Below are 24,249 nucleotides of genomic sequence, written 5' to 3' on the forward strand. Positions count from 1 at the left end.
GAACTCATAACTGCAAAAAATGAGCAGTATCCTGCAGGAACTGGTAGGTAAATTGGTTTAAGGCAGGGGTTTCAGACTGGTGGCCCTACAGCTGTTGCAAAACTACAAGTCCCATCATACCTCTGCCTGTGGGAGTCATGCTTGTAGCTGTCATACTTGCAATGCCTCATGGGACTTGTAGTTTTGCAACAGCTGGAGGGCCGCCTGTTTGAGACCCCTGGTTTAAGGTGAAAAGGCTGGTTGACAGTTTCAGTCAAACTGCAGTGTGCCCTGTCTGTGTGCAGTATAGGAGAAAGAGTGTTACACTAGAAGAAGATATTATTTTTCCCACTTGGTTCCTAAATATCCTTTGCAAATAAGCATTATTGTATGCACCAATTTACTAATTGTAACCTGCTAGCATTCTACCAGGACAAAAAATAAATCCCCTACATAAATTATTCTGCATGTTTCCTGGAAAGTTCTAAAAATAAGGTACAAAAAATCCTTAACTAAAACCTTTTATTTTGCTCTTTTAAAGTGCATAGTCATGCCTTCCATGTAACAGACACATTTTAGGAAATGCACATACCGGTCACTTCTCTTTTTCTCTCCCACTCTGAATCTCCCATGCATTAGTACTCATAATGCCTGTAACACTGAGCCTACAACAGCAACACACTGTGAAACCATTGTCAAGATGGTAACCCTGCTGAAAATCCAGTCTTTCTCTGTAAGTACTCGAACTGTCGTAAGATAAAACTAGTATTTCTTACAGGTCAAATGATTCCTTTAAGATTCACATATAGCTACTAGCCTAGATCATTTAGTTTCTCAGTACAATCGTTTTGTAATGTATGTAACATCAGAGAACACAAGATAAATTAATGCAGTGTTAAGGGTATGGGCTTCACCTTGGTACTATTTAGTCATTTTGGTATTAATAGTTTGTTCTGCACATTTTGTATGACAGATTCTAACGGGCAAATCCCTTCTGATTGTTCATGAGTGCATTTGATCTTTTTTAGTTTACATGGTTTGCTATCACAAGATCATTGCACCCTGTTTTTCTTTTCTTACCATCATCTGGGGCAATAACTGTGGGGGATCTTGGAGTCCTAGTAGATGATTGACTCAGCATCAGCATGCAATGCTAAGCTGCAGCAAGCAAGTCTAGCAGACTTTCAGCATTCATTAATGATCAATTAATGATTTATTAAAGTTTTTTTCAGGCCAGTGAGTCTCAGTTTTCTTTAAAATAAAAAAGAAGAAATGACTCCTTTTGCCTAGTTTGTTGTTTGAAGCAAGATGGTTTCACTGAAGGGTGGGAACTGAAATAAATGACTCTTTAGTTTTTTAAACTGAAAGTAACATAATCCCTCCGAGCAACGATATCAATGTTTAATACATTTTAATATATTTAAAATTTATGCTTTGAAGTGACATTCAGCAGTCCACTAATTACTAACATTATTGAGTCTGCCTCTGTGTTACATTTAGGGGGTATTTACTAAAATCGGTGCACACAGAATCTGGTGCAGCTGTGCATAGTAACCAATCAGTTTCTAGCTTCAGCTTGTTCATTTAAGCTTTGACAATTAAACCTGCAAGTTGATTGGTTACTATGCACAGCTGCACCAAATTTTAGTAAATCCCCCCCTTTGTAAAAGTACTCTGGTGCAGACATAATTTAGAGTTTCCATTTTGCTACAGATTTGTGCTATAAGGTTAAATACACTAAAATTGTACATTTTATATTGCTGATTACTTGACAATAGTAGCCTGAAACTAAAATGTAAATGTGATTTCTATCTTGATCGGTTCTCTGATCCTGTTTGATATGTGACAGATCACTCTACTATGTCCCTTCTTCTCTGGCCACACTCTACCTCTGTAAATACTCACTGCCTCCTAGTCACCTCTATGTCCTCTCTTCAAAATTGTTTAGCCTCAGTACCATGGGCGTCCGCAGAACTTTTTTCAGGGGAGGGCATCATTTTAGGGTCACCCATGCACCGCCCCTTTTCGACAATGTCATTATCACAATATTATGGTCAGAGACTGCAGACGTAGTACAGTTCCTAGGATAGGTAATGGATAATGGCCAACTGGCCCTCTTACCAGACCCAGCGAAAGTACAGCAGTGATTCCTCCGGCTGGACGATCACTCACTCTGGGTTCCCTGGAGGCGACTCTGGTCAGTAGTGTAGCATGTCTGTACTCTGGCAGTGGCTCAGTCTTTCTCTCTTTGATGGTGCTGGGCAGTGTGGCGCTCTCTCTGGTGGTGCTGGATGACGTGGCGCCCTCTCTCTGGTGGCAATGGGCAGCGTGGGGCTCTCTCTCTGGTAGCACTGGGCAGCGTGGCGCTCTCTCTGGTGGCGCTGGGCAGCGTGGCACTCTCTGGTGGCGCTGGGCAGCGTGGCGCTCTCTCTGGTGGCGCTGGGCAGCGTGGCGCTCTCTCTGGTGGCGCTGGGCAGCGTGGCGCTCTCTCTGGCTTCCAGCACACTCCTCGTTCTTTGTCCTGTAGCACTCCCCCCAACAGCTTTTTTCCAGGCTGCAGTCTCTCAATCCCTCTCTTGATCAAGCTGTAGCCTCCTCCCTATGGAAAATGGGGCTGCCAATCTTTGAGACTACATGTCCCATGATGCTCCCCTCTCCTAGTCTCCTTTGATTGGCCCTCAGTTATGGCCAATAGGGAAGGAACCTAGCGGGCAGGAAGCTTGGCAGGGAACCTGGTGAGAGCCACCATCTCTTCTCCCTGACAGGAGAAAGGGGGGGCGAGCAGGGGAAGCCATTGAAAGCCTGCAGCTCACCTTTCTCCTGTCACAGCACCGCCGAGTTCTCTGCTGGACTGAGCAGGGAAAAGAGCCTGAAGTCACACTACACTGATGGGGGCTTGACAGCACCTTGATGGTTTCATCCCACTGGCGGGTGGCACCCGGGGGCGGGCTGCCCGCAACCCTGATAGCAACTGTGCTAAATTTATGATCCGATCCCTGATTCCAGGGGGGGGCACTTGACCCCCCTTGCCCCTACCTGCGGACGCCCATGCTCAGTACCACTATGCCCCCCCAACTTTCTCTTATCTGAGCTATTCCCACCACTGTGCTCCCTTTACCATCATTCACTGCTCAGTTTTATAAACAAAACTGTCCCCACCACTGTAGCCACCTCAGGTAGTGCCATGAATGGTGATAATCCAACTTTTAATATCAAATTATGTGATGTATATGACCTGTACTCCATGCCATGCTGTAGAGAGGATGTAAGCAAATACATGGTGAAATTATTAGATGCGCCGAAGAAGAACTCCCGGCAATTTTTTTACCCCGTGCAGTGGAGTTGTGCCTGCACTGCATGGGTTAACTGCTCATTTTGTTCTAAAGAAGACAAATACTTACCTGACCCGTCAATCCTCCTCGCACAAGACTGGTCCGGCACCCCTGCGCTCCAGCAATCTTGAAAATGTTCCTGATGTCAGCACACTCAGAGTAAGCTCCATAGACAGGAACAGTCCACTGTTAGACCACGGGGGAGTGGGGTTTTCTAGAGGATTGGCATATCAGGTAGGTATGAACTTTGTGCTCATCCCTAAAAAACATCAGCAGTTGACCCATGCAGTGCGGGCACAGCCCCACAGCATTGGGAAAAAATAAACTAGCCCAGAGCTGGGCTTTGAGTACTTATATATTACTATTTAATCAGTTGTCGACCCAGTCATTATGGACAACCATAGCCCTATGTGATATACTCCAAGACTACGGCAGGATATCTTATCCTGAATATCTTTATCCTGCTCTATTGAGCCATCTTTAGTATTTAAGTAAGCAACTTAGTGAAATGGAGTTTTTAGGGAAGAATGCCTCAATATGAATTTGCATAGGAACTTCAACTGCAATCTGGAAGTGGTGCCCAGGTGCTGCAAGAATACTGCTGTCTTTTTTCGCTTGGTGGGTCTCTCCCTCATCCACTGATCAGCATCCAGGAATCAGCTGCATGCTCACACTAGCAGCCCTGCCACTGGCCACAGGGAATTGCAGGAGACTGATTGTCTCTTCTGATTGTTCATGAGTGCATTCAATCTTTTTAGTTTACATGGTTTGCTATCACAAGATCATTGCACCCTGTTTTTCTTTTCTTACCATCATCTGGGGCAATAACTCTGGGGGATCTTGGAGTCTTAGTAGATGATTGACTCAGCATCAGCATACAATGCCAAGATGCAGCAAGCAAGTCTAGCAGACTATTAGCATTCATTAAAAAGGGTATTTACCCAACAGATAAAACTATAATTCTTCAACTTTACAAAACCCTGGTTCAGCCACATCTTTGTAACCTTGTAACTCTTTTCTCCCTATGACCCACCTTTTATGCACATAAGCCATTGGTGAAACCTTCATCAATCCGGTCACATACTGTATACCGGGGGTCAGCAACCAGTAGATCATGATCTGCCAGTAGATCACGGACAGGTGACTGGTAGATCGCGTTCTGGGCTTGCTGACCTGCCTTCCCAGAGCATCAAACAGAGTTCTGTATAGAGGGACTACTTGTAAAGTTGGAACTGTAATAGGAAGCAAGAGTCGCATAAGCTGATGCCTCCTCTGTAGTGCTTGATCCTGTCCCATGCGGAATGATGCATTCCACCTCTTATCCCAGCTAGCCGTCTGCAGAGTGGTGCCAGCAGCAGGAAAGAAGAGATCTTCAGTTAGTGTGAAGCAATAAACTGGGCATATTAGTATAGGGCTGTTTTCACACTGATGCGCTGTGGTTTACCCACACCGTGGTGCAGTGCAGTGTACCTGCAGCTTTCCTGCGGATTTGCTGTGCTTAGCCATAGGCCTACTATACCCTGCGGGCTTGGCGTGCTTTCAGAAAGGGAACCACACCTGCAGGATATAATAGAAGTCTGTGGAAAAGCGCAGCTAACCCAGCAAAGTCACAGATGCAGTGCGCTGCACCCATGGTGCAGGTAAACCACAGCACATCAGCATTAAAGCAGCCTTATAGGGGACCCCAGAGTTAAGATTTTATCACCCCTGCCCCAACTGCACCCCCTTTTGCTGCAGTGGCCAGGGTTGTACACATGTCACAGCCATAGCCAGAGTTATACACCCTGTCATGGTTTGTGGGTGTAGCATCTGCCACACGTGAACCATTCAAGTGAATGAGGCCACTCTACAAGTGCCCTGCAACCTTGTGCTGTACAGCAAACAAGGGGTTAAAGCAGGCAGCATTGTGTTGCTTTCTCACAACCTGCTTTAACCCCTTGGACCTCGCAGTAGCATGCAGTTGCAGGGTGCTTGCAGAGTGGCCCCATTTACCTGAATGACTCGTGATTGGCAGGCGGTAGCACTCACCAAAAGCAGCAGGGGGCTTAATTCCTGCTGTGGCATGTGTACACCTTTGGCTGCTACCTCAGCTAAAGGGGGTAGGGACTGGGGGCAGTTAAACCATGACTTAACCGCAGGGTTTTGCCACCCCCCCCAACTTTACGTGTGAATGAGCCCTAAAGGTGCCGATGCTAAATGCAACTAAAGGCTCATTTACAAGTGCAGCAGGCACTGCTGCTACTCTGAAAAGCAATCTGAGTGTGTTTGACAGGTGGTGAAGAGACGATATGTTGCCTCCTCCCTACCTGATTTAAACCCATGATTGCAGTGCAATGCATGCATTTGTAACATGGTAGCATGGCAATTAGAGGTTTAAATCAGGTGTAAGGAGGTGACACTGTGCCCGGTGATCTTTGAATTTTTCCATGTTGTTCAGGTAGATCTCCACCTCTTTAAGGTTGCCTACCCCTGCTTTATACAGTACCTTTTAATTTAGGAGTTTAAATGAGGACTGTCTAGTACTTCCTATATTATGCAATGTGGCAGCAGGCTTCTTTGGCTCTGGCCTTTGATTGACTGGCAGTAAGAACCAGCCAATCAGAGGCCATAATGGTGCACAGTAGGGTAAAAAAACTCAGAAAACAGGCTGCACTGAAACATTGACAGGGACTGGTCTAGAATGCCTAATAAAATAATCTGACCCTGGTCACATGAGATACTGAACATAATTCTATTACTTGAAAAAAAACAAAACAATGGCAACTAAATACTGCTTTCATGTAATATGATGCATTTAAAATATTTAGAAAAAATAAATATTTCAAAGTAACCTCTGTTATGATTGTATAAATACAGTATATAGCTCATACAATCATTTTATTGGATAGATGACCAAGACAAGAAAGAAATATTTTCCAGGGAGTCTGAAAATAATTAACCTTAAAAACAATACCATTGGGATCCTACCTGAAGAAGTCAAAAACAGCAATACATTTCTTAGCTTTGACTTAGCTCAACCACAGACTGTCTCCTGTCTGCTAATATGCAACTTCTTTTCCTGTCTCCTGCATATTTCCTCATGAAATGAAAGAAGCATTTTGCATTTTACTAAAATTGTATTGCACTTCAAGCTATGATGGATATCTAATAATGCAGTACACTGTTTAGTGACTCTAGCCCAATACTATACCTTTAGATCTCACTACTTCTTTATATGTCATAAAATGATCTATGTATAATCGTATACTTACCTCTGATTTTACAACTGTGTTCTTTGTCCCACACTAATGGTTTAGTGTTTCACTGTTTGCAGTAATCCCATCCACCAAGCATCTTTTTAAAATATATACAGCTGGAGATCGTCCAATCAATAACACAAGATACCAGAAAACTCCTGAGCACTTGTGGATATATTGTTTATTCAAATGAGAAGCTCAGTTTAACAGACCTGTTGAAAGGAAAAGCGGGAGGACCAGAACTATGGGGCCAAGCCTTACAGGGGGGTGCCAGTCAGTGTTGGTAGTCTGTACCTCCAGAGCTTGAAAGCTCACTAGATAAGTGCTAGTCAGTGTGGAGTAGTACCAGAAAGAGAGCCCAAAACAGAGACCAGAGCCCTTGAGTGCCCACATACCAACAGAAATCCACTAATGCAAGATAGGCCTGACACAAGCAGGAAATGAGTGTGTGGGAGCATGTCAAGACATGAGCTAGCTCAGTTCATTATCATCATTGAAGGGAAAGGGTATCAAAGACATAATGGTGGTGGTGTTACTGTAACCTTATTCTTCATATTAGTCAGGAATATTTGGACAGTCCTCTATTGTGCTATGTATATTTGCTTTTACAGAGTATAGTAGCCTTGACCCCACAGTAGACTCTGTGGGGGTTATTTACTAAAACTGGAGAGTGTAAAATCTGGTGCAAATCTGCATGGCAACCAATCAGCTTCCAGGTTTTATTGCCAAATTGAACAAGCTGACGTTAGAAGCTGATTGGCTACCATGCACAGCTGCACCAGATTCTGAGTGCACCAGTTTTAGTAAATCCACACCAGTACGTGGGACCTCGCAGCATTAGTGTGTAATTTGTCAAATTAGGAGGGAATGCAGTGCAGTGCATTATGCCAAATTCATAAATTAATAATACTCTATGCTACCTAATCTTTACCTCATCCTTTAAATATATAGAAATATGTGATTGATTTCAATAGCGATAATAAACTAGATTTTCCAGTATGTCCAGTGCTTCTCTAACTCTACAGTATATGCTAGGTAATAATAAGCACACAAAACAATAATTCTTGCCTGATATGCCTCACTGCTAAACACATAAATCTACATGTGCTTGAAATAATATATTAAATATATAAATATATATTAAATAACACTTTAAAAAATCAAGACTAAATTAAACAGTTTATCAATACAATCTTCATGCATTTTTGTACAACATTGAATGATTAAATGCAATACTTATTCACCCCTGTGTATTTCGCATACAATAGTGCCACTTCCCAATCCACTTGTGCCAATGACCTCTGTGCTTCTCCCTAGACAGCTCATTAACCAGACCTCTGTTAACAAAAACAAAGGGTCTGGTATAGATTTTTGGGGAGACCCCACAACTTTATTTTTTGTGATTCCCCTTTAAAATATTTTTAAATGTTACTTTTAATGTAGGACATCCTACAGATGTGCTGCTTCCCAGAAAGACACTCCAGGTGTGCTATTTAACTCCTTTCTGCCTGGCCTATAGTAAAATGACAGCTGGGTGGGGCATTCACCGTTCTGGGTGGATGTCATATGACATCCTCCCCAGGACACGCCTCATGCGTGCCCCGTGGGGCCACGCTGCGGCATGATCTGTCGCCCGCTGTGTCCACCTGACACAGCGGATGACAGATCAGTGTACCAGCCCACTGTAGGTACCATGTGATTGCTGTGACCAATCACAGCAGATCACATGACAATTGTACACAATGGATGGCTTCCATTCATGCCATTCATTGTTTACTATTGTGTTGATCTCTGTGATTGGTCACAGTGATCACATGGTACAAAGGCCAATCAGAGCCCATCTGTACCAGGTGATTAGCTGTGGCCAATTACAGTTAATCACAATAGTAAACATTTCATTCAGAACAAATGTTTGCATATAACAGTGGAATCTACTATCATAGTGTGTAAAAAAGAAAAAAGATTATGATCACCTCCCCAGAGAAGCAAAGTGTTGCTACGGTAAAAAAAAATCATAAAAAAAGAAAACAAAAATGTTTAAAAAATGAAAAAAAACAAAAAATATATATATATTTTTACATACTGTCACAAGTCAGTGTCCCTGATCACCACCACACCAGTTATATGATGATGCTGAACTGCACTAGTAACAGTATATAAAAAAAAAAAAATTCTGACAAAAATTGTTTTTTAATTCCTTAATTTTCCCAAAAATTGTGACAGAAAAATTTACAATTTCAAAAAACTTGCCAGGCCACTTACTAAATTCCTTGGACTGTCTACTTTACAAAAAGGGTTGATTTGGGGGACATTTGTACTGTATTGGCATTTTCGGGCCTTAAGAAATGAGATGCACATCAGGATTGATCAATTTTCACATATATACTGTACATACCATTTTTGTGGATTTTATAACTTTCCTACAGACTTGGAATTTGGGTTATTTTCACCAAAGAAATGTAGCAGTAAATACATTGGTCTAAATTCATGAAAAAATAAAATATGTATTTGCAAAATTTTATAATAGAAATGAAAAAAAAAAAAACTTAAAAAAAAATGTAGGCTTTTTTATTTATTTAGCAAAATATAAAGACCCAGTGGTGATTAAATACCACCAAAATAAAGCTCTTTTTGTGTGAAAAAATGATAAAAAATGGGTACAGTGTTGCATGACCGCTCAATTGTCATTCAAAGTGCGACAATGCTCTTACGCGAATATTGACACCCAGCATTCTGAAATACCATGCAGCCATTACTCTAGATCAGTTAACACACATAGGAAGATGGCTTGGGTACCACATTCACAGAAAAACAGTGGTCAAGCGCATTTTTTACTCAAAGAATCTTATTGCTCATTGCACTGAGAATCACCATACAAAATTTTACACAGAGGTTTCTATATCCCTAGGCCATGGAGATAAATTACACATATGGTGGACACGTCCCAGTGTGACACATTTTTGGCTGCAAACTTTTTTATTAATTTATTTATCTCCTCTGTGGTTGGGTATGATGCTCCTGTAAGAACTGGCCTTTTTTTGGGGCTGGGTGTAGAAATAAACAAAAAGATTGTTTATATCTTAACAGCTCCCAGACATTGTATCACTAGACTGTGGAAGCATCCAGACCTTCCTGTAATTTTATTTCAAACTCTGTTAACCATTCTCAACCTAACAACTCACTTTGAATTCATGTTTACGGAAAAAGATCAGTATCTTCAAAAAATTCATTCTTTTTGGGCACCAGGGCTTCATTACTAAAAATGTACTTTACCTTTGAATGTTATTAAACCATACATGCCTGTACCTTAAAGAGAGTGCATTATGCAGATATTTTCCTTAGGAGGGTCTATTTATGGCCTTGAGCTATGTCTTAATGCTGATGAACTGGACCATGTTTCGCATTATCTTTTGTTTGTTTTTTTATCCATGTTTTGACTTTGTCGACACTTTATTATGAAGATTTTGCTTGAGGGAAACTTATACTGGCATATATCTTGCTTTATGATTCCTCCCTTTAAAAATCTAATATATGCTACTCTATGTTGATATATACTCTGTTTATTCTTCTATAATATGCCTGTACAACTGATTGTAAATTTGCCATAGCACTAACATTTTTCTCTTTTTCTATACTGTATTATTCTAAACTTTTCTATAAAATTAAAGTAAAAAAAATACATTGGTCTTGCACCTGTACTGATACAGATGTGAATCTCTCACTTACTCTCCTGATCTCCTGAGGGTATACAGTTTTTTTCTAGTAAGCCGTACCCTATGTGTTTCATTGCACCCATGGGACCTCCTCAGACACTGGGCCAAATTCTTGACTGTGTTGTCTGCCTGGCTTAATGAGCCACAGTGATTGATAGTCCTGGTTATATATAAAATATGTTCCTGTATCTAGAAAGGCTGCAAGCACATTGCTGAATAGTCTAATTTCATTGTTGCCCAGGCCAGCAAATTCAATTACTGTGTGCTGGGAAATACAGCATACATTCAGTTTTTGTTCATTTAGGTATAACTGGCTTCATAATTAAGTGCTATTACAATGCATACATTTAATATCATCACAAATAAAACAAACTCCCACTTAATGTTTTGGACATAAATCTGGGAAGAAAAGATATACTGTAAGGAAATAGCTGCAAGGGAGCAAAACAGAAGATTGACAGGTGTAGGCTTTTCCATTCAAGTTGTTCAATTTGCACTGGACAGTAGTAGAAGCCAGAATACAACGGATTCCTTAGTGAATTCTGTTATTAGATGGTGAAAATACCTCTAAACCTGTTCCTATTAACACCGTCATCAACATGACTAAGCTTTATCAGGTTACTCCATTCCATCATTGGAGGAAACAGAACAGCCACGTGGTAATTTAGGAGTTCCCACAGAAAAGACATAGAACATTTAATAACAGAAAATTCTTTCTTTGTTGATGTATGAGAGGCTGTTTGGATAGGTCCTAAAAACCAGGCAAAAAAATTGTGCGTGCAAGTTTACAGCACACACCATAAGTGGAAGAAATTGCACAACAGGGTTCCTGAACATGAAAACAGCATCAAATGTAAAAAAAATTGCTTTTTTTAGTGGCAGCATTTAAAAGAAAGCCTGCAGTGTTACTTCACAGTTTACTAGTTCCCAATAAAAAGCATTAACCACTTCCGCCCCGGAAGGATTTACCCCCTTCCTGACCAAGCCCTTTTTTGCGACATGGCACTGTGTCGCTTTAACTGACAATTGCGCGGTCGTGTGACGTTGTACCCAAACAAAATTGACGTCCTTTTTTTCACACAAATAGAGATTTCTTTTGGTGGTATTTGATCACCTCTGCACTTTTTATTTTTTGCTCTATAAACAAAAAAAGAGCGCCAATTTTGAAAAAAAAAGCAATATTTTTTAAATTTTTGCTATAATAAATATCCCCCAAACATATATAAAAAAACACATTTTTTCTACAGTTTAGGCAAATATGTATTCTTCTACATATTTTTGATTAAAAAAATCGCAATAAGTGTATATTGATTGGTCTGCGCAAAAGTTATAGTGTCTACAAAATAGGGCATAGACTTATGTCATTTTTATTAATATATATTTTTTTTATTATTAATGGCGGTGATCTACGATTTTTATCATGACTGTGACATTGTGGTTGACAGTTCGGGCACTTTTGACACTATTTTGGGACCATTGGCTTTTATACAGCAATCAGTGCTATAAAAATGCAGTTATTACTGTGTAAATGTTGCTGGCAGGGAAGGGGTTAAACACTAGGGGGCAATCAAGGGGTTAACTGTGTTCCCTCTGCATGTTCTAACTGTAGGGGGGATGAGCTTACTAGAACATGACAGAGATCACTGCTCCTGATCACTGGGAGCAGTAGATCCCTGTCATGTTGCTAGGCAGAACAGGGAAATGCCTTGTTTACAAAAGCATCTCCCCGCTCTGCCTCTCCATGCCACGATCATGGGCCACCAGTGGACATCAAGTCCGCGGGACCCGCTAGCCGCAGATGACGCAGTGACATACGGGTACGTTGTTTTGCACACCCGTGCCACTCTGACGACGTATGGCTACAGCCTTGCTTGGGAGTCAGAGGGTGGTCCCATTACGGTAAATTGGACATAGAAAATCTGTGCATGTAAAGATAACATAGATTCAGTATAGTCGTTGATGAAGTGGGGTCACAGTCTCCCTGGATCTCTCTGTGCAGAAAGCAACTGTACAGACCAGTTCACCTCCTGATCTGGAAGAAGATTTATTGTTCTCATTGCTTTTTGTGCAGTGCAACTACTCTAAAATTAACCTCAGTCTTCCTGAGGTTTTATAAAGTCCCAGAGTGTCTCCTCAGCTAAAAACTGACAAAAACAGCTGAGGTATGTACTTCTGTTAAAAAGTATGTAAAAGTGTGCAAGAGCACATATAATTATGTCATAATATAGTACAATTATGATGATGATGATGATGATGATGATGATGATGATGATGATGATGATGATGATGATGATGATGATGATTATTATTATCACTAACCTAGTGTCAAAGTACTAACTTAACCATTCTCTTCGCTCCTCACAAGACCTCCTGCTCTCTAACTCCCTTGTCACCTCATCCCATGCTTGCCTTCAGGACTTCTCCAGAGCCTCTCCCATCCTCTGGAATGCTCTACCCCAATCTGTCTGATTTTCTCCTACTTTATCCACTTTCAGACGATCCCTGAAAACTCATCTCTTCAGAGAAGCCTATCTGGCCCCCACCTGACAACTGTACATTTATCTTCTCAATCAGCACATCGCCCACAGTTATTACCTCTTGTATACTTATGTCATAATATAGTACAATTATGATGATGATGATTATTATTATTATTATCACTAACCTAGTGTCAAAGTACTAACCTAACCATTCTCTTCGCTCCTCGCAAGACCTCCTGCTCTCTAACTCCCTTGTCACCTCATCCCATGCTTGCCTTCAGGACTTCTCCAGAGCCTCTCCCATCCTCTGGAATGCTCTACCCCAATCTGTCTGATTTTCTCCTTCTTTATCCACTTTCAGACGATCCCTGAAAACTCATCTCTTCAGAGAAGCCTATCTGGCCCCCACCTAACAACTGTACATTTATCTTCTCAATCAGCACATCGCCCACAGTTATTACCTCTTGTATCTCTTGACTTTCCCTCTTAGATTGTAAGCTCTAAGGAGCAGGGCCATCTGATTCCTACTGTATTAAACGGTATTGTATTTGTACTGTCTACCCTCAAGTTGTAAAGCGCTACGTAAACTGTTGGCGCTATATAAATCCTGTATAATAATAATAATTATTATTATTGCTGCTACTACTAGTCTTTTTAAAAAAATAACTACTAAACCATAGAATACAGCATTCATTTCTTTTGCTGGTGTAATGGGTGGGAGGGTTTAGAACTTACACCAAGCCCATGAGTTATTATACAGATTTAAAAATCAGCTGATGTTCAAAAAGGGATGTTATGAGCTTATAAGAACAGGTAGCTGAAAAACTAAAGTTTTTCAGATTGATTTTAAATTGGGAACCCCATGCAAAAACTAAGGAAAATAAAGATTGAGGTCCCTCGTAAAAAATACCAGACGCTTATCCAAGCATGCAGCCTGGTGTCTGCAGATGGGGCCTATCTGAATCTGTAACAAATAGGGGAATGATGGGGGAAGGGGTAAACCCAGTAGAGATGGGTTTTAAAGGGGTTACTCTGTGCAACAATATAGTCAAAGGTTTTAGTTATTAAAATAATTCTGTTTTATTCAATCAACTTAACATTTAAAATCACATGTAAAGATCATTACTGCAAATGAACACAACAATAATATGCGTCCGCTTATTATTGTTGTGTTCATTTGCAGTAATGATCTTTACATGTGATTTTAAATGTTAAGTTGATTGAATAAAACAGAATTATTTTAATAACTAAAACCTTTGACTATATTGTTGCACAGAGTACCCCCTTAAAACCCATCTCTACTGGGTTTACCCCTTCCCCCATCATTCCCTTATTTGTTATAGTTATCTATATGGTTACAGCAACAATACCCTAACGGGTTAAGCACAACGTACGGGTAATCGTGAATATCGTGACCCAGTACAGGTGAAACTCACGTTTTCCTTTGTTTTCAATTCCCCCAACCCCTTTCCCCTTTCCAACCTTCTTGATGCACTGAATTTGAATCTGAATCTGGCATTAATAATAAGGGGGCACCCAGAAAATGGTACCCCTGTGTAAATGAGTAAGGGGTACATATTCATTTACAAAGAAGTAAAGTGCAAATAAAAACAAATACAGTTTTTAACAAGCCCTTTAATTAGACAAAAAAAAAAAAAGGGACGCAATGTACACCTACCATCAATAAAATCCTCCAGAGATGTAGATCACATCAATCAAGATGACCAACACTGCTGATCCTCCAAAATACACATGTCTTGTTCTGTTGCTTCCCTTGTGGCAAGGCCGATGACAGCTGTTATATAAAAAGGGGCAGGGCCTCCTGGTTGATGTCATATATGAATATGATCATATTTGGTAAATTACGTTACTGAAAGCCCATGATGTCAGTGACTAAATATGGTCTATATATGGTCAATAATATCACCTGGAAAAACCCATAACTTTGTAAATACCAGCTGTCGTCCACTTGCTTCATGCTATTTTATGACAACCCTTTGCCTGTTATCCCAGAAAATGTGCACTTTTGATTTGACAGATTCAGCTCTAATTGAGGGTTCAGTGGAGTCTAATTGAACAGTGGGATTCGGGTTCAGTATCCAAACTTCTTAGAGGTTCACCAAACCTCCATTCCCAGATGATGCCTTTTACAGGGAAATGCGTCGGGAGGAGACAGGAGTTGTGACATCACCACGTTCCGAACCTGCCACTGTGCCCCGCTATTGGATATTCTCTCTACCGCTTAATTATATGATTTTCATGTGTAAGTGCAATAGTTTTATTTTAATTAGGGACATGACCAAAAAACACTACAGTGCTGACACTGTGCCCATCCTACAGTGATTAAATGTCATATACCAGGTTCAAAAAGAAGTTTTGAAAGATACTTATTCCTGGAGGTATAGGAATAACATTTTCAATTGGTATAAAATGGGTGACAATGGTGCTGGCAAGGCTGCTTTCATATGTGGGCTGATAATCCACAATCTGTAAAATAGGAAGGGAAGAAAGTGCAAAACTGGCATAGTGTAGCACAATTTATTAAGTAAAATACCATATAAAAAAATTGAACTCACAAGCGGGTGAGGGGGAGAGACAGGATGACAGTCCGCAGTGGATTGAATGAACTGGGAGCTGCATGGTAGTCCTTGGTGGAGACGAAAGCCAGCTGTGGTGGGGAGCAAGATGAGCCTGGAGTCCGTGCAGGGAGACCGGCATGAGACTGCCCTGTGTGGCTGTGATGGTATATCCAGAAATTGGATGTCCGTCCAAAGAAGATGTGTCCAGCTAGGAGTAGTGAGAGGAGCTGTCAGTCCAACCACTGAGTGAGCCAATCCGGACGCGTTTCGGAAGCTTAACCACACCTCCTTCATCAGCCTCAATGACATCTGATATCTGGATATACCATCACAGCCACACAGGGCAACCTGACGCAGGTCTCCCTGCATGGACTCCAGCTTTCTTCTCCACCAAGGACTACCACACAGATCCCAGTTCATTACAATCCACTGTGGACTGTCATTCTCTCTCTCCCCCTCACCCGCTTGTGAGGGGAAGAGAGAGGATGACACTCCACAGTGGATTGCTACGAGGTCACTGAGCATCGTAAACTGTGTTTACAATGCTTCAGTTTATGAATGGAGAGGAGCCGATATCTCTTGTCCATTCATCTTCAGTGCAACTGAGGCTGCAGAGAAAAGGACAGAGGAATCTCTGTCCTCAGTCCCTTTCCCTGTCTCAAAAGGGAGATGTCAGGGGTCTGTTAAGACCCCTGATATCTCACCAAAGCCACCCCCCAACAGGGCTAATAAAAAAAAAAGAATTGTAATAAATAAATACTGAAAAGGTTAAATTGTAAAAATAATAAAAAATAAAATAAACACACTGACACCATCCACCCCCCCCCCCCCCAAAAAAAAGAAGCATTGTAAAAAAAAAATAACAAAAAAATAATATATTGTAAAAAATAGAATTGTAAAAAAATAAATAAATAAAAAAACTAATGACACAGTCCACGCGTCATCAGTGCTGCATATTAGTGCCATTGTCACATGACATTAAAAAAAGTATCAGTAATCGGTATCGACGAGTACTTGAAAAAAGTATTTGTACTTGTACTAGGTCTTAAAAAAGTGGTATTGGGACAACCCTAATTTTAATAAATTAGCGTTTGGATAAACTGCACGATGAGCCTTCCTCTTTTTTTACATCTCAAACATATGCCACAGCCTGAGTACAAGGAAGAGCTGTTTCGCGGTTTGCTGCAAGCTCTGACACACGTGTATGGAGGCTGGGATGCTGACCATTGGGCATATGATCCTTCTCTGAGGAGTGCTGTTGTGAGAACAAGATTAGGCTGTTCACAGGATACCCCCTTATCTTATGCTTGTCATGACCTCCTATAATTTCAAGATCATGACTATCTGGTAAGAGGCTCATTTTTCTTTGAGCACTGGTCTATATATTGTTCACCAAACCCTGTTTGAGTCTAACCCAGGGCAGTTTATCTCATCCATAATCAATGATACTGGTTCCTAGTAATATATTGATTGTGCTGACAGTTCTTGGCTATGTAACTTTCATCTAGGGATTCCTTATGTTAAGATCAGCACCATGTATTGTCAGTTGACAATGCAAGGCTGCTGGAGGCCTTCAGAAAATGTTTGCAATGGGGCCCCTTTGACTGTAGTTACACACCTTTTTGAAATATGTGCTATATGTAGAGGAAAAAAAAACACAAATGTTGGCGCTCGGATGTAATGATGCAATGTCTCACGACCAATATCATTGGGAGATATATTAATACAAATAATTAAAATAATAATAATGAGAGAACAATAATAAAAATGAACAAGTCCACAATGATTACATGAAATAGGAAGTGTCCAATCAACGGTGAATAGTGCTGAATGTTTAAAACTGAAGGGATGAATCAGGAGGGTATATTCACTGTCACAAAGGGCTGCTCTTCTGGCGTGAAGTCAACTCGAAATTAAAATGAAAAACCAAAGATAGAAAAGCGCCTCTGAGTAAAGTGCTTTATTAAGTAATATATACAAATCCAGGCTGGAGTTTTTGATGCGGGTGCGCACTCAATTTAGTTGTGCGCCTGTGTTGGAGCACACAGCCGTGCAGACAATCCAGTGATACAACTTGTATTTATTTATGTGCCATGTATTAGATTTATGTATTTGGGCACTCTTGTATTGTTTTTTTGATTTATTTTATCAGTCCTTATTAGTGTTAACATGCAGTCAGCTGTTTTCCGTTTGCATATGGAGCATTTAAATGCCGTCTCCTCCTCTCCCTTCTTTTCACATTTGAGAAAGGAGCGTGCATGCGCATTACTGACTTCGCGTATGCTCTGAAATGCGTTGTGTTTCCCCTGCTAGTGCTGACATCACACACTGTTTCCATGAGCTGTTTGTCACTCTCCTCTATAGTACATAGCCAGTCTCCTCCCCGGCTCCTTGTGGTTCTCGCAGCCTGGATTTGTAATCTCCTGGAAAAATGCCTCTGACACCGACCACGTTCCAATGACTATGCCGACTCGTGAGGAGCATTTTTGTACTTACTGATATGTAAGTGTCTATTATTTTGTATATATTACTTAATAAAACACTTTACTCAGAAGCGCTTTTCTATCTTTGCTTTTATATGTGGAGAAAGATTAATAAGATTAGGGGATGGTAGTCATTTCATTTAGAGTTTGTGTAATGTTAATTTTCTGGGAAATTTTGAATTAATTGTCTCTTTACTATGGGGTTGATACACTGAAGGCAGACTTCACTTGCATGTGAAGTTGTACTTTGCAAGAGAATTTGCACCAAAGCTTAATGAATGAAGCAAAGCTATGCTTACTTCCATCATTCAGCCATGTGCAAACAAACATAATGTTTGGGGTTTTTTTTGTTTTTTGTTTTTTTTAACAATAGTGTTTATTTCAATAGCAAACATGATGTTTTATTATTTTGCTTGCATGTGATTGGGTAATCTTTGCAAAGTGAAACATCGTCACATTCCCTGGCAAAGTGCAACTTCCCTTGCAAAGTTAACAGCCTATTTGCTTTTAGTAAATCAACCCCTATTGTAAGGCTACTACAGCCTGACTTACAAGTTAATAGTACCTGTCTATCATTAAGGATGTACTCCCTATATATTACCCCTATACTTACCCCTATACACACACAGAGTCCTGTGGGGAGCAATGTAGACTGAAGTGAAAACACAGACACAGAATAATGCATCACTCGTCTTTTTTATTTCCTGGTTCAGTATCTTAAATAAAATATATTATCAGGATATGACCGGGTAATGTTCACCCATTGCTAATCATCATTAAAGGCAAACCCACTTTCATATAATTGTCACTCTTAATAACACCTTTTAGTAAGTAATACACATCTTCTTAAAGTATATGTTTGTGAATTATTATACAATATAAAAGTTATTCCAGGCGCTTTGCCAAACTATCTATGATTATCTTTTCTCACGCTTAGTATCATAACATTCCTCTGTGTTGTCAATTAAGACTTGTCAGCTAAAAGCCAATGTTTAACCCAGATCGCCCACTGCATATATACTTAATATACCTGTACGTGATTTCGTGCACAAGGTCTGGGACGCGCACGCACGCTGCTGGCGACCCATTCCCGCTGTGATTGGACACAGTGGGAGGCAATCAGTGGGTTTGGTGGTGTATGTCATTCCTGTTGCTGCTGGAGATAAGCCAAGCCAGCACATGATATGTGATTTTGAAACATGGAGCTTGATCTCACCTGAAGCAGCATGTAAAATTTTTGATACTCATACTATATATAAAGATGGACAAGCAAAGTTATATATAGATCTATCTATATATCTATATATATTGTGTGTGTGTGTGTATGTGGTGTGTATATATATATATATATATATATATATATATATATATATATATATGCAGTATATATAGAATAAATTACTTACTTAGTGAACCTACCCCAGAAAATAAAGTCAATGAGCCAGGTAAGATTTCTACAGTTGATCACAACTGTTGCTTAGAAAAGGTCTGTGAATTAAGAATAGGCATAGTGGATATAAATGCCTTCTTTTTCATTGGGTCTTCTTTGGTTTGCCCAGGAGAAATATCCATTGAGACCTCTTTAGTAGTCATGTCTTTTGATAATTTATTTGTGTTATGATGAGCACCTGATACATTTATCCACTTGTAACGTATACTATTAGAAGGTAAAAAAAAGAACTGTACTCTTTATTTATTACTTTCTCTCCATTTCACAAAGTATTATAAATATGCTATATGCTTAATATTTTACCCTTAAAGTGATTGTAAAAGCTAAAGGTTTTTTACCTTAATGCATTTGCTCCATTAATGTAAAAAACCTTTCAGGTGCAGCCCCCCAAATACTTACCTGAGCCTGGTCTCGATCCAGCACTGTACCCAAGAGCAGCAACATTGCTCTCTATCTCTCTCCCTCTCTACCTCCTCACTGGCCATTGGCTCTCTGCTGCTATCAATCAAATCTAGTGATGAAGAAGTTGGGACTGGGCTGAGCTGCACTGTATGTGTCAATAGATGCACATAGTGCCGCTCAGGGTAAAGTTCACATGAGTGTCCTTTAGCAAGCAGCTTGCTGCGGGGGGGGGGGGCTGGGGCACTCAGAAGGCACTCAGAAGGCAGGAGGAGCCATGAGCACTGGCTAGGGACCCCAGAAGAGGAGGATCAGAGCTGCTCTGTGCAAAACTATTGCACAGCGCAGGTGAGTATAGCATGTTTGTTATTTAAAAAGGAAGATCCTTTACAATAGCTTTAACCTGATGCTTTTACTTTTTATTCAAAAACAGAAACAAATATATTCTCAACTCAACATTGGCCAATTATGAAAAAAATATTTTTATTATTATAATTAATCTAAAATGTCTAATTTTGCAGCTAACTTTGATGCTGTGAAAATAAGTCAGGAACATGCCTTTCACTTTGGATATAGTAGAGGAAGGATAAAACCCTACTGGGTTTTCTTATTGCTGCCTGTGTCCCATTAGGGAGATTTTCCATCACTTTTTCTGTCCTGCAGACTCTCTCTAAAATGTGAGAAGTAACTGCTTGCATAATTTTCCATTGAACAAGTGTCTTCATTGGAAGTTTCTTCCCATTATTCTTCTTGTGACAACTCAAAAAGTTGGACTTCCCATCATTTTCTGTGCTGGTAACAATGGTCACCAGTATAAATAGAGAGAGAGAATCTCCTAAACATGGACACAGTCAGCTATAAAACTCTAACAAATTTTCTAATCATTTCTCACTCTATGCAAAACTACAATAAAAAATGGTTTGGGTTTTAGAAATCTAAGATACATTTTTATTTTTTCATGTTGGATAGGTCAGGGGAGGGTTATAACCACTGTCAGTTTTTTCATTGATGTTTCGTTATGGAGAATACCCTTAATTTGCCGACTTTTAGATTCAGCAGGAAGTGATATTATATATTTTCAATGTGAGAGAAATCCCTCTTAAATAGTTATCATGGGAATAAGTGTACCCATTAAAGCTTACCCCTTATTGTTGTGCTGGCAACTCAAAATTTTGGCTTTACCCTCACTTTCATTCCTTCTGACATTAATTATTAGGACAATAAGAGAGAGTGAATCTTCCTAACATACAGCAATATTATTGTGATTATTGCTCCCCAAATAATATTTTTTCTAAAAGTGCAGTACACAGCTTGCACATTTTTTATATATGCTGATTCTGTGGACAAGAAAAAAAAACTCCTCATACATGCAAAAAAAAAAAATTACTGTGGTTCTATTGCCTTACCACTTTCTCTAAATCATAAAAAAAAAAAAATAAATAATAAGTTTTGCCTTTAGTTATTCTTTAAGCATCATTTTATTATAGGTCAAGATGACATTTGAGCAGACAGAAACCATTCACAAAACAAAGAACTAAAACTGCTTATGTTTACCAGTTTTTTTAACCTAAAGTTTGTTGTGCTCTGAAGCAATCACTGCAAACTTTGTGTTTCAAAATGTGTCATTTGGAAAGGAGAAGCCAATAAAAAATGTTGTCCATGTACAAAATCTATATATCTCAGCCTGGTGCAAGATGTGGGATTGTGTGATATAATATAATATTCAGTGGTTTGTTCGCAATCTAAAGTAATATAGTGTTATTCATAAATTTCAACATTTAATTAAAAAAATGAAAGCGTGTGTATGGGAGCACAACATGTATTGTAAACTTTTACCTCTTCTCTTTTTTTTTCTTTTTTTTTTTTTTTTTTTACCATCATACGATCACAGTGTAGTTTTGCAGGAAAACTATGGGCTAAATAAAATATACATTTATGATGAAGTTTGCCATTAGCATTACCATAACAGTAATAGGGTTGGGAAAAAATATAACACTACATTTCTTGTATGGCCTTAATCTTTTCCAATAGGAAAAAAAACTGCTCCAGTAACTGCTTAAAATGTGTTAATTGCAACTTGGATTTTAATGTGTTTGAACTAAAAGCCCATTTAAAACTACATGTCCTTCTAAAACGACTCTGTTCACATGGTGACAATGCTGCTGTGTGATTTAGAAATGAACAGCGTTGTCACCACATAACAGGAAGTTGGGAAATAATGGATCTTTTGGTAGAATGAGTAGGTAATAACAGTTGTTCGAAGGAATGAGAAAGAGCTTGTAAGCTCAGCTTGTTCAATTAAGCTGATTGGTTTCTATACAGAAGTGAGCAGGATTTTGCACTCTCTAGCTTTAGTAAATAAACCCCATTGTGTTACTACTAATGACAGACTGCATTCAAAAATATTTTTTGTTTGTTATATTTACAACTTTTATTAGGTAATACTTGGTGGTACAAGTACAAACAGCACATTTAAGTAGATACACTTAAATTGGAATTTTAGGTACAAAATGCAATCACGTCTAAATAGAAGTAATACGGGTATACAGGTTACAGGTTACAGTCTGATTCCCATTTCTGCACATACGGTAGCTTTTCTTAGGGGGTCCATACTCACCAGATGACTGTAAATCTCTGATGTAAGGTCTTTTGCCCTTGGGATTTTGTAATAGAGAGTTTCATAAAAAGAGAAAGGGGCCAATGTCAGACATTTTGAAGTGTGTGGTGTAGAGGTGTCTAATTTGAAGGAACCAGAATTTTTCCCTACTTGGAATATGATATGATGCTTGAAGGGTGGGGAAGGAGGTGAATGCAGAGCTTTCTATAAATTTTGTCAAAAATAAAAACTATCATTTTTTTTATTATTATACAATGTTAAGGTTAGCGTTTGGTTACTTAAGATTTAAGACTTATGTTTTAAGGTTAGGGGTAGATTTTGGGAGATTAATTTCCCAGTTATGTTTCCAGGTTAGGTTGAGGTATTAAAGACTAGGGATGGGCGAACGGTTCGCCCCGAGCATAAGTTTGGGCCGAACATTGGTTGTTCAGATGTGCGTTGTTCGGGGCAAATTCACCATTGAAGTCTATAGGACACTATCATGAAAAATCAAAAGTGCTCATTTTAAAGGCTTATATGCAAGTTCTTGTCATAAAAAGTGTTTGGGGACCTGGGTCCTGCCCCAGGGGACATGTATCAATACAAATTTCTTTTTAAAAATGGTAGTTTTTTCGGGAGCAGTGATTTTTTTAATGCTTAAAGTGAAACAATAAAAATTAAATATTTCTTTAAATATCATGCCTGGTGGGTGTCTATAATATGCCTGTAAAGTGGCACGTTTTTCCCATGTTTAGAACAGTACTACAGCAAAATGACTTTTCTAAAGGAAAAATTATCATTTAAAACTTATTGCGGCTGTAATGAATTGTCGGGTCTCGGCAATATAGATAAAACTCATTGAAAAAAATGGCATGGGTTCCCCCCCAGTCCATTACCAGGTCCTTTTGGTCTGGTATGAAAATTAAGGGGAACCCCCAACCAAAAATGTAAAAAAAAAAACTCTGTGGGGGTCTCCCCAAAATCCATACCAGGCCCTTCAGGTCTGGTATGGAAATTAAGGGGAACTAAGGGGAATTAAGGGGAAATAAAGTAGCGTAGGGCCCCCCAAAATCCATACTAGACCCTTCAGGTCTGGAATGGATTTTAAGGGGAACCCTGTGCCAAAATGAAAAAAAAAATGGCGTAGGGGTCCCCCCAAAATCCATAACAGACCCTTATCTGAGCACGCAACCTGGCAGGCCACAGGAAAAGAGGGTTGGACGAGGGAGCTCCCCCCTCCTGAACTGTACCAGGCCACATGCCCTCAACATGGGGAGGGTGCTTTGGGGTCTGATCCCAAAGCACCTTGTCCCCATGTTGATGGGGACAAGGGCTTCATCCCAACAACCGTTGCCCGGTGGTTGTGGGGGTATGAGGGGGCTTATCCGAATCTGGAAGCCCCCTTTAACAAGGGGACCCCCAGATCTCGCCCCCCACGTGAATTGGTAACGGGGTACATTGTAAATGGTAAAAAAGACCAGAGACAGTCCTTTATTAAAAGATAAAAACATAAAAATGTCCCACGATGTAAATCCACGCTGCCGTGGCATCAGAGGGGAACAGGGTCACCCGTTTACCTCATCGTGTGGCCCTGCCCTCAGCTATATAACAGCTGTTACTCAGAAGAAGCATCACTCGGTGGGAGCCTCCTATGGCGGCGGAACTGTTACGGCATTTTAATTTTTTTTTATTTTTCAGTCCGTCGGGCAGCATGGATATACATCGCGGGACTTTTTTTATCTTTTTATAAAAAAATGTGTGACAAGCTGTCTCTTGTCTTTTTTACCATTTTTGACACTTTTTTTCTGAAATGGTAGGGGTACAATGTACCCCATTACCAATTTACATAGGGGAGGTGAGATCTGGGGGTCCCCTTGTTAAAGGGGGCTTCCAGATTCCAATAAGCACCCCGCCCGCATTCCCCCACAACCACCGGGCAAGGAATGTGGGGATGAGGCCCTTGTCCCCATCAACATGGGGACAAAGTGCTTTGGGGTCAGAC

General features: G+C 40.0%; 1 protein-coding gene across 2 annotated transcripts in view; it reads left to right on the forward strand.

Annotated features, from left to right (window-relative positions):
- The first annotated feature begins 551 nt into the window (after positions 1 to 551).
- Positions 552 to 24,249, forward strand: part of TFEC (transcription factor EC) — a 150,338-nt gene continuing 126,640 nt past the window's right edge. For both annotated transcript variants that reach the window (XM_073619848.1, XM_073619849.1), the window contains exon 1: positions 552 to 712. In XM_073619848.1, coding sequence (XP_073475949.1) covers positions 680 to 712 — 33 coding nt within the window. In that variant the 5' untranslated portion in view covers positions 552 to 679. The remainder of the gene's footprint in view (positions 713 to 24,249) is intronic.

Source organism: Aquarana catesbeiana, linkage group LG03, assembly GCF_042186555.1.
Source record: "Aquarana catesbeiana isolate 2022-GZ linkage group LG03, ASM4218655v1, whole genome shotgun sequence".
Lineage (NCBI taxonomy): Eukaryota > Metazoa > Chordata > Amphibia > Anura > Ranidae > Aquarana > Aquarana catesbeiana.